At 43.9% G+C, this 11,566-nt stretch overlaps 1 protein-coding gene across 5 annotated transcripts in view; it reads right to left on the bottom strand.

The window, feature by feature from the left end:
• ALKBH8 (alkB homolog 8, tRNA methyltransferase) overlaps positions 1 to 11,566 on the bottom strand; it is a gene marked incomplete at its 5' end in the record, with an annotated part of 258,458 nt that overhangs the window by 37,200 nt on the left and 209,692 nt on the right. For all 5 annotated transcript variants that reach the window (XM_079973657.1, XM_079973654.1, XM_079973653.1 and 2 more), the window contains 2 exons: positions 7,503 to 7,573; positions 11,245 to 11,349. In XM_079973657.1, the coding sequence (XP_079829783.1) occupies positions 7,503 to 7,573; positions 11,245 to 11,349 (176 nt within the window). The remainder of the gene's footprint in view (positions 1 to 7,502; positions 7,574 to 11,244; positions 11,350 to 11,566) is intronic.

Consider the following 11,566-nt stretch of genomic DNA (forward strand, 5'->3'; position numbering starts at 1 on the left):
ATGATGCAGCACCCTCACACCATTTGAAAGATACACCATTTGAGGGGGTGGCCCCCTCAAATATTTTATGGGAGGACAAAGAGACCTCAGCCCCTATGAGTTGGTTCTTTGTATGCTTCCTACAAAGAACAAGTATCTGTGTCTCATTGAACATGCAGGTATCCATCAAAGCAGAGCCTTTCAAAAGTAACTGCTCTAAAAACGATGGTTCTTTGAGGGGGTTTTTACAATCAACATTTTATGAAATATATAAATAGACACATTATATTTTTGTCTCTTTGGGTGAAGATACCCGACTCTTTCATTACACAGATACTAGTCTGTGCCACCCTTCTCATTGGCTGCCTGTAGTTTTAACTTTGGCTTTAAGAGAGAAGCTCACTTAGAAACAGGCTTCACCATAGGATGATGGAGGCAGGTATGTTTTTGTGTGTGAGGCTGATGAGCTGAGGAATTTTACAGCGTGGGGTTCCTTTTGAAGAATCAGAATGAAAGCTGAAACCATACCTTTCCAGAAGTCTTGCAATACATACATACATATACATACATATATAAATATATACGGTATATATATATATACACACATATATATACATTTATATGGAAGTACCAACAGCAGGATGTAAGATTTGCAGGATGAGTCTTTGAGAGAAATGTGGGAATATAAAGAAGCCAGAGACAAAAGAAATAAACTAGGGCAAGTGTCTTAACAGAATAGCCTGTCTAATTTTTATTTTTAAAAAGGGGAGAGAGAATACAGGGACCCACATCCTGGGTTGAAGTGTGCTCTCATTGTGAGGCCACATTCGCCACTCGCCGAGCCTTTTGCATCAGTGGAAACTACCATAGTTGCTGAAAAGCCCTGTAAAAAAAAAAAAAAGCCCTGAAAAGCCTTGAGAAGCCCCCTGGGACAGACTGGTACAGAATTACAAAATCACAAAGTTGGAAGCTTTTGTACAAAATCACAAAGTTGGAAGCTTTTGTCTCAAGCAGGGAACAGAGGATGAAAAAGACCTTTCTCTGCCATGGACCCTGGAGAGGCACTTCTTGCAAGAACAGACAAAACTAGGCTAGACAGACAAACGGTTTGGCCTGCTGTGAGACAGCTTCCCATGCTCCTAAGTGATCTAGTGGCTGTGCATACAAGGCAGATTCTTATCTATGGGGATTTTTCTTGGTTGAAAGAAGGGTTTGGGGGCGGGAGTACCTGTGATGGTGCAGAGTAGAGAATGAAAGGCAAGGAGGGGTAAGGGTTCAATTCCTCTCGAACACACCTTTTTACAAACAAAAAATTAGAGCCTCGTCCCTAAGGATGCTTAGCTCTACAAAATGCAGCTTCGTCTGTCACATCTACTTTGGCAGTTTGCAAAATGGGAACCCGACTCTTTCCGTAGGCTCACGCCAATGAAATCTGTTTAGAGCTTGACAGAAGCTGAGCCTGAGCTGAAGCAATGCTTCCGCAACAAGGCAGGCATGCAGGAGGCAGTTTGTACATCTCTAGAGACACCATCCGGAAGCCATGAATACAACAGTCACACCTAACCAGGCAGCTTAAGAAAAGGCCATTTTGCAGGTCTGCCTCTTTGCATTTTCCAAGCAAATAGGTTATTTCCTTTGGGGAAGCAGCATATTGGTAGTGAGCTGCAACACAAGCATTTGTTTTATCAGGAACACATAAATCAGGAGGCTACTGCTTATTTAACTGACAGTAAGACAGAACAAGGGACGCAGGTGGCACTGTGGGTTAAACCACAGAGCCTAGGGCTTGCCGATCAGAAGGTCGGCGGTTCGAATCCCCACGATGGGGTGAGCTCCCGTTGCTCCGTCCCTGCTCCTGCCAACCTAGCAGTTGGAAAGCACATCAAAGTGCAAGTAGATAAATAGGTACCACTCCGGCGGGAAGGTAAATGGCATTTCCGTGCGCTGCTCTGGTTCGCCAGAAGCGGCTTAGTAATGCTGGCCACATGACCCGCAAGCTGTACGCCGGCTCCCTCGGCCAGCAAAATGAGCGCCGCAACCCCAGAGTCGGCCATGACTGGACCTAATGGTCAGGGGTCCTTTACCTTTAAGACAGAACAATTTGACAGTAGAATCATAGAAATGTAGAGTTAGAAGGGACTACAAGGGCCATCTAGCCTAACCCCTGGCAATGCCCAATGTGGGGCTCAAACTCACAACCCTGAAATTAAGAGTCTCATGCTCTACCAGCTGAGCTATCCTACGCAAAGAAATTACTATAGCATCCTGGGAGCGGGGGAATCCCAAGTCTCTGATGTGCAGAAAGAAAATGAGGATCACAATTGTATTTATCACGACCAACTTATTGTGTTAGCTCCACGTAGGAATAGCTACAATCATTTGAGTATTTCTAGGTAGGAATCTGAATTTGGAACTTAAAGATACCTGTATTCTGTGACCAGAAATCCCACTATTTTTGTCATTACCCAAGACTGAAAAATGCCCCCCTGATCAAATACAGTGGTACCTCGGGTTAAGTACTTAATTCATTCCGGAGGTCCATACTTAACCTGAAACTGTTCTTAACCTGAGGTACCACTTTAGCCAATGGGGCCTCCCGCTGCCGCCACGACGCCGGAGCACGATTTCTGTTCTCATCCTGAAGCAAAGTTCTTAACCTGAAGCACTATTTCTGGGTTAGCGGAGTCTGTAACCTGAAGCGTATGTACCCCGAGGTACCACTGTAGTTCCACCATTGTTCCTTTTCCTGGAGCACCAAGAACATCGAAGGCAACCTGAGAGAAATCTCAGGTTGCATGCCACTCCTGTCTCAGGTAAGGGGATAGACCGAGTGTATCTTGGCTGAGGGTTCCCAAAATCCTAGAGCCAGCATAGTCTGGTTGATCACAGAGCAGTGATCAACCTGAACAGGCCTGGCCAGCACCCCATTTAAACAAACTGTGCCCAGAGTGGTCATGTATCCTACTTTACAGAGGACAGTTCTCTTATCTGAAGGGTTGCCTGGTCCAAGTCCAGTACAGGGATAAAGAACCATAACAAAGGAAAACAGAGGTCTTGGAATTTCCCACCAAGCATCAGGACCACAGGTTACCTGGTCACAGTCTTTCCCACTATGATGAGATGTACTGAATTTCCATTTAAAGTTTCTATTCTATACACATAAAGTTGCATATGCAAATTATATGCTAATCTTTGCCATATCTTTTGACCTATTTTTGCAGGTGCATTTTGTGTGTGTGTGTGTGTGTGTGTGTGTGTGTGTGTGTGTGTGATGTGTAAGTAGCCCCCTGAACTCTACACCCCTAGAACAAGCCAGAGGGAGGTTCCTACACAAACACATACAGGTAGACAGATTCCTCAGCAGATAAATCAATGTGCAAAGGCCTTCCTTGAGAAAGGAAGCTTTAAAACCACTGGTTTAAAGTGGATTTTTCTTAATGCTGCATTCTCCCTTTTTATTATGTTTTCTGGTTGTATCATAATCACCACCTACACAACCCTAGCTATAATACCCTACCTTTCTACAGAGTTCTCGAAAAGTGTTTAGCCACAGTGTTTTCTGTCTGCGACAGGAGAATAATTGCACTTCTCCACTTCACAGTAATGCGATAAACCGCAATAAACTTTCAATGTGCTCATTTGCCTTCATGGTTGGAGGTCTGGTTAAAAAGCTGAACTGCAGAAAAATCAAGTGAAATTTTAGACATTATGTATATGGTGTGTTTTTTTTACCTTTCGGGAAGTATGATCCATTCCCCAGTTTTTATTACGTGATTTTCTTAATTATGAATGCAAATTCAATGCAAGATGCAACAGAAGGATTTTAAAAAGGGTAACAAATTACTTGCAAAATGAAGAAGGCCTGGGATTATTTTTTTGCAAGCAGAGCAAACACATTTTAAAGGATGGGCTAAGATGGTTTCCTGCTTACAGTTGACTTACAGTCACACAAAATTTCAGGTAGGAATGTGCACATCACAATATGAATCAAAGGATGTATCCAATTGTTCGGTGACGTTCCGATTAATAATAATTACTATTATCTCATTTCCTCTTCTTCAGCTATTTAGGGTTGTTGTTTATGCAGCCAAAACAGAACCACAATAAAAATAAAAATAAAAAAGGTAAAGGACCCCTGGATGGTTAAGTCCAGTCAAAGGTGACTATGGGGTACAACACTCATCTTGCTTTCAGGCCAAGGGAGCTGGCATTTGTCCGCAGACAGCTTTCTGGGTCATGACGAAACCACTTCTGGCGCAATGGGACACCGTGACAGAAACCAGAGCGCATGGAAACGCTGTTTACCTTTCCGCTGCGGCAGTAGCTATTGATCTACTTGCACTAGTATGCTTTCAAACTGCTAGGTTGGCAGGAGCTGGGACCGAGCAACGGGAGCTCACCCCATTGCACAGATTCAAACTGCCGACCTTCTGATCAGCAAGTCCAAAAGGCTCAGTAGTTTAGACCACAGCGCCACCCACTCCCTGGAACCACCCATGTACAAGAGAGTGGTATCAGCAAACTTGATGTAATTTTGATATACACAGGACAAATTTCATGAATACGATGAATCCTATTATGGAAACAAGTAAGGGAACCCCAAATGAAGGCGATTGTCATGAGTTCCCACTGAAATGTCATGTGAGTGGTCAGACTCAGAGGAGGAGGAGCTCAGGGAGTTAGACCTGGAGGAACCAGCTTGGTAGACGTTACAGATTACAAACCTTTAGAAATGTCTGATCCCAGGGAGGACCACAGCAGTTTAGGGGGGTGGGATTTTACCCTCCAAAGAAGGCTCAGGTAAACTCTCAGGACTGCCGCCCATTACCTTCCTTCCAATAATGCCCCTCCGCCTCAGATTCTCCTCTGGCCCCTGCCCCATCGCACAGGGACCTCCTTCTTCAGGGAAGGCAGCTGGAGCAAATCTGATGCCAAGCCAGCACCCACTCCACCTCTGGCACCTAGGAGACCAAGATGTAAACACGCATACCAGCTCACTACTTAATTTGCTACTCCGGCTGCTACTAATCACCAGTTACACAGCTTTCTAATCTACAAAGACCTTTACAACCACACAGCATTCTATGCCGGATGTTTTACAATGAATGCACCAATGTACAAAACATATTACAGAATCGCCAGGAAGAAGGATGTTGCCAAAGGCAAAGGCTGCCACAGCAGGAACTGATCCATCAGGCAATGACTGGGCTGTTGCAGCTGCCTTCACCAAAGCAGGGAATTAATATTCTGTTACAAAATGGCATCAAAGACCTGGACGGAGCAGGAGCTTTAGGGAATTTTGTTGATGAGATTCATCTCTCACAGTTGCTTTTCCAGGCAAAGAATGTGGATGCTAGCGTTCTCTTTAAAAAAACAAAAAACCACCCATGAATTCTGTTTATACTTTACTGCCGGACACATGGCTGCGTTTGAGTGGAACTTACATATCAGCAGTGAAACAAAGACCCGTCCTGCCGTCCTCAGTTTAGCAGCTGGCATGTGTCTCTGCCACTTCCCCAAATTCTTGCTATGTGAACTGGGCAAAAGAAGCAGACTGCCCCCATCAAGCTCTGTTTACGAAGCCCAATTCCCAAACTTTTGCCTTTCTTAAGTGATCAAAACTGCTGTTAAATAAGTCTGCAAGCGGTTATAGGAACATAGAAAGTCTGACCACTGGCATTGTCTACACTGACTAGAAGGCACTACCTGGGGTTTCAGGCAGGAAACACTCCTGTCAGGGCTTGGAGTCAGACATGGGTCAACATGAAAGACACAGGGCTTTGTTGTCAGTGAAGCTGACTCTGTATTCAAGGAAACAGCATGCAACTCAGCAACACTTCCCAGCAGGCCTTGCCCCTATAGAGCAGTTGCCAGGACTGAAGGCCTCTGCCTTACACCCTCTCTAATGCTCATCCTCTCCCGGATGCTTTCCAAGCAGTCTCAAACTATGCATGTGCATCAGGCTTAATCTTCAGTTAAGAAAGGGTCAGGAGATGGCAAAGGTCTCTGCCAGAGAACCTAGGCCTCATCTGCAATATACCTCTAAAGCTGTATCATAACCCTTTAAGGAGTCTTGGCTACCCCCCCCCCCAAAGAACCCTGGGAACTTCAGTTTATTGAGGGTCTTGAAAGTTGTTACGAGCTACAATGCTGAGTGAGTTTTAACAATCAATCCCTCTTCCCAGAGAATTCTGGAAATTCTAGCTCAGTGAGGGCAAAGTTACAGGGAACCAGGCAGAGGGCCTTCTCGGTAGTGGCGTCCGCCCTGTGGAACGCCCTCCCATCAGATGTCAAAGAGATAAACAACTATCTGACATTTAGAAGACATCTGAAGGCAGCCCTGTTTAGGGAAGTTTTTAATCTGTGACATTTTAATGTATTTTTAATCTTTGTTGGAAGCCGCCCAGAGTGGCTGGGGAAACCCAGCCAGATGTGCAGGGTACAAATAAATTATTATTATTATTATTAGGAGCCTCCCAACAACTCTCAGCACCCTTAACAAACTACACATCCCAGGTTTCTCTTGATAGAATCCGTGACTGTTTAAAACGGGATGATACTGCTTTAAATGTATTGTAGAGTGCAGACAGGATCAGTGTAGATAATAAATGGGCTGGATGAACGAAGAGTCGCTGCTTCCCATGTTTTGAACCCCCTGTTAAAGGTTTCAGCAAAATGCAATCAGCCGACAGACCCACTTCATTTAGAGCACTCTGCTTTAAAGAGCTTAGCTGCAGCATATGAACAACACAATCTCGGAAATGCACAGATGTCCTTCCTGCTCAACCCCCCGCCTCTGCTTTTGTTGTCTCTTCTTAAGAAAAGGCTTCTGTACACCAATGTCAGCTTTCATAGCCGACAATGGAAGATAAGAAGCATCCATTAGTTCCTGGATCAGGATGGACCAAGACAGACAAAAGTACTTCAAGGCCAGTACATCTCAAAAATAACCTATGAAACAAAGGGATTAAATATTATTATTTTTTATTCACAAAGGATTTTCAGGCAAAGCTCCCTGCAAGAATTCCACCGGCGGCACAGCTGCTTCTAAGAAATCCTCACCTCATATTTTTTTTAAAATTCAACAGGTGTAGCTAAATAGCTTCAGGGTGAAGAAAAGAGATGGCCAAGTCTGTCTCAGTCTTCTAGGCAACTTATTTTTAAGACCAGGAGGGTTCCCCCCCCCCCCCATAACATGAAATTACAAGCGCTCAGAACCTAGAAATACTTGTGTTGTTCTGAAATCAACACTGAAAACTTGGATAGGACACAGAGCTTAGTTCCTCACCCCAAGCAAGTTAAGGCATGAGTGCACTACAAGGAAGGTTGGCAGTATTGTCAAAGGAGACTGCATACTGAGCTCAGTTCAGATGTGGGGCAAAACTACAGTAAACACACACTTCTCTCATCTCCCCGTCCCTCAGCATCTGCTGCCTGAGGCAGTCCCCTCATTCTCCCTAATGGCTGGGAGGAACCCAACTTGCCTCTACTCAAAAAAATCCAGAAAAAAATATATAAATTACCTCAGCTCCTAAACTTAGAGCTATGATTTCATCCTCAAAAGCAGAATGTGTATCTATGTGAGGAGGGATTCCTGCAACATAAAACAAAGCCGTGGTTCAGTACATGTGAGAATCTATTTTTCAACTTTTCCTCACCATCAATCTTACTCTGGTACATTGGTAGGCCAAGAAGCTTCCCTCATTCTCTACAGCAGTCTCAATCCACTTAGCGTCCTTCAGAAGTTTTGGACTATAACTCCTAGCCGTCCAGCCCAGTTTATGACAGGTAATAAATCAAATTTAACAACAACAAAAGCCAAAGAAAAAAGAAATCTTGTTACAAGTGCTATGGATGCCTTAGGCTAGGACTAGAATTTATGGCAAATGCAGATTTGGCACCAAACACAGCACCACTGTCACTCCTCTTACTATTTCCCCATCTAAGGGATGCAAAATGTAGTACAGTGGTACCTCGGGTTACATACGCTTCAGGTTACATATGCTTCAGGTTACAGACTCCGCTAACCCAGAAATATTACCTTTGCTTCAGGATGAGAACAGAAATTGTGTTCTGGCGGCGCGGCGGCAGTGGGAGGCCCCATTAGCTAAAGTGGTGCTTCAGGTTAAGAACAGATTCAGGTTAAGAACGGACCTCCGGAACGAATTAAGTACTTAACCTGAGGTACCACTGTATATGATGCCTTGTAGCTATGCATTCCTCCACTATAAGCTTGTAGGGAGCAGGGGAAGTCACTGCATGATGCTATCATGTCATATGTTTTGCATCTCTAGGTGTTTTAGGAGAGAGGGGTTTTGCACAGCAGTAAAGTACACATTTTGCATACAAAAGGTCCCAGGTTCAATCCCTTACATATATCTCTCAAAATTAATATACCGCTTGATTATAAGAGAACCTCTAAGCAGTTTACAAAAATATATAATAATACATTAAAACGATTGATAAAAAGGGGGGGGGGGATTTGAAAGATTATTACAATCTACAGTAGCTAAAAAAGAGATCACTCACATGTAACTAAGATAACCAGCTTTATATAACCAACATGCTCAAGTTCAATTAATGCATGAAGGGGTTAACGCCAGAGAGTAAGCTGTCCTGCTAGGCTTAGCTATGTCACTTCCTCTCACCTTGGGAGGAAATAGGCAATCAAGTCCATTGTTGTACCCAGTCTACCTGAGAAGTTCAGTGTGTGAAGAGCTTTAAACTGGTTGCTCCAGCTCAACCGTATGGCTCTCACCAGCCATTCTCGAGTTCCTATACCAATAAACCAGGAACTTTTACCACTTTGTATTTTTTTTATATATATATATACATATTTATTAAAATTTTTAAACATAAATGCAGAAATAAAAAACAATGAAACGTATATCATAACATATTTTCTTAGCTTCATTGGACTCCCTCACGTCTCCCGCTCCCACTTGCATCATTGTCAATTCTTACCCGCAATTTATCATCTTGTTTACATTCTTGGCTCATTTAAAATATAATCTAATATTTCTCCCAAAGGTTTATGTTTTTTCCTCAATCTCACTTGTCATCCTAATTCCATCTAGTTTAAAAAGGTAAAGGTAAAGGTACCCCTGCCCATACGGGCCAGTCTTGACAGACTCTGGGGTTGTGCGCCCATCTCACTTAAGAGGCCAGGGGCCAGCGCTGTCCGGAGACACTTCCGGGTCACGTGGCCAGCGTGACATCGCTGCTCTGGCAAGCCAGAGCCGCACACGGAAACGCCGTTTACCTTCCCGCCGGTAAGCGGTCCCTATTTATCTACTTGCACCCGGAGGTGCTTTCGAACTGCTAGGTTGGCAGGCGCTAGGACCGAGCAGCGGGAGCGCACCCCGCCGCAGGGATTCGAACCGCCGACCTTTCGATCGGCAAGTCCTAGGCGCTGAGGCTTTAACCTTTAGCGCCACCTGCGTCCCATCCATCTAGTTTAGTGGTGCTCAATTATTTATGATCTAGCATCCTTCTTAACATTCAACCAAATTACAATGCTTTTTTAAATAAATCTTAAATTTCTTCCAGTCTTCTTCAACTTTCTCTTCTCCCAGGTCTCGGATTCTGCCGGTCATCTCAGCTAGTTCCATATAGTCTATCAGCTGCATCTGCCACTCTTCCAGTGTGGGTAGATCTTGGGTTTTCCAGTGCTTAGCGATAAGTATCCTTGCTGCTGTTGACCATCTATATATCATTTTCATTACATTTTCCTTCAAAGCATTACATGCAGTGAAGTTCAACCCAATGGTCCACAACCTTTCCCAGTCCTCAAACATAATGTTATGCCCAATGTCCTGTGCCCACTTTATCATAGCCGATTTAACCATTTCGTCTTGTGTATTCCATTTTAACAGCAAGTTATACATTCTTGAGAGTACCTTAGTCTTAGGCTCTAACAGTTCTGTTTCCAACTTCGATTTCTCCACCTGGAACCCACTTTTACCACTTTGTAACTCAGCTAAATTTTACTACCTGAGCAACTTTTCTGGCTGATGTACAGGAAAGCACATAAACCTGACCTTGGCAGAGTTTGTAAGTACACCAGTTTTTAACTAACCAAATGTGTGGTCTTTTCCTGTGCTGGGGGAACAGGGGAAATTTAGCACTCAGTTGGAAGAGCATACAGTGGTGCCCCGCAAGACGAACGCCTCGCAAGACGGAAAACCCGCTAGACGAAAGGGTTTTCTGTTTTGGAGGCGCTTCGCAAAACGAATTTCCCTATGGGCTTGCTTCGCAAGACGAAATGTCTTGCGAGTTCCTGCGGGTTCCCCCCCTTTTTTTCCCCCTTTTCCTAAGCCGCTAAACCGCTTATCAGCTGATCCGCTGATAAGCCGCTTATCAGCTGATCTGCTAAAAGCCACTAAACCGCTAATAGCGCTAATCCGCTAAGCTGTCAATGGGCTTGCTTCGCAAGACGAAGAAACCGCTATACGAAGAGCCTCACGGAACGGATTAATTTCCTCTTGTGAGGCACCACTGTATTTTAAAGGTCAAACAGCCTACATTTCCACACTTTACTTTGCTGCATAGATTGTGACTTTAAATCTCTGCCAGGGTTCTCTCAACAAAGAGTACTTGCTCTAAACTTGGATGTTAACATCCAGGAATTTGCCTTTACAGTGGTACCTCGGGTTAAGAAATTAATTTATTCTGGAGGTCCGTTCTTAACCTGAAACTGTTCTTAACCTGAGGTACCACTTTAGCCAATGGGGGCCCCCGCTGCCGCCATACCGCCAGAGTACGATTTCTGTTCTCATCCTGAAGTGAAGTTCTTAACCCAAGGTACTATTTCTGGGTTAGCAGAGTCTGTAACCTGAAGCATCTTTAACCCGAGGTACCACTGTATATGTTTTTATTTGCACCGACAGTAACATGTCTAGATAGGTTTGCCTAAACAAAACACACACAAAGATCAATTTCTTCCCCCATCTTTAAGGAGGGCTGGGGAAAAAACTCCTACCTAAAACTCTGAAAAGCTGATAACAATCAATGTCAACGATGCCTAGCCAAATGAACCAACGGACTTGATAATATTAAGACAGCTTTCAATGTTCCTGACAAGATGTAAGACTGCTGTCTTCAGTTTCAACTGGGTATCAACTGGAGACTTTGGAGGGCTTGCCCCATATACCCAAGGAACTGACACCTCCCATACATCCAATAATACTTCTGCATTTACCAAGGCATTTTGATTAAGGGGTGTTTGTGTCAGGTTAAAGATGTTTGTGCAACACGTTTACATACCCTGTCCAGGTTCATACTGATTTATAGTCAGTTGATCAGGTTTCTCCTTAATGTGCCCCATCTTCAACCATTTCGCAAGAAGCTTGTTACAGATATCTGGGAGACCTGAGGTGGTGAGAAAATATAAAAGCAGAAGGTTTTCTCTCTCTTCCCTCATCCACAGCAAAACATTCCCACATCAGAAAACAAATAAAGCATACAATTAGGAAAGCTGCGAAGTTTCAACCCTTAAATTCTTCATACAGAGTACACCACAAAAAGGAAAACATGCCAGTTACATTTATACGGGGTTTTGTTTTTGTTTTTTGCCAATATGGTGTTG

This window comes from Podarcis cretensis, assembly GCF_951804945.1.
Source record: "Podarcis cretensis genome assembly, chromosome: 4".
NCBI classification, from domain to species: Eukaryota; Metazoa; Chordata; class Lepidosauria; order Squamata; family Lacertidae; genus Podarcis; species Podarcis cretensis.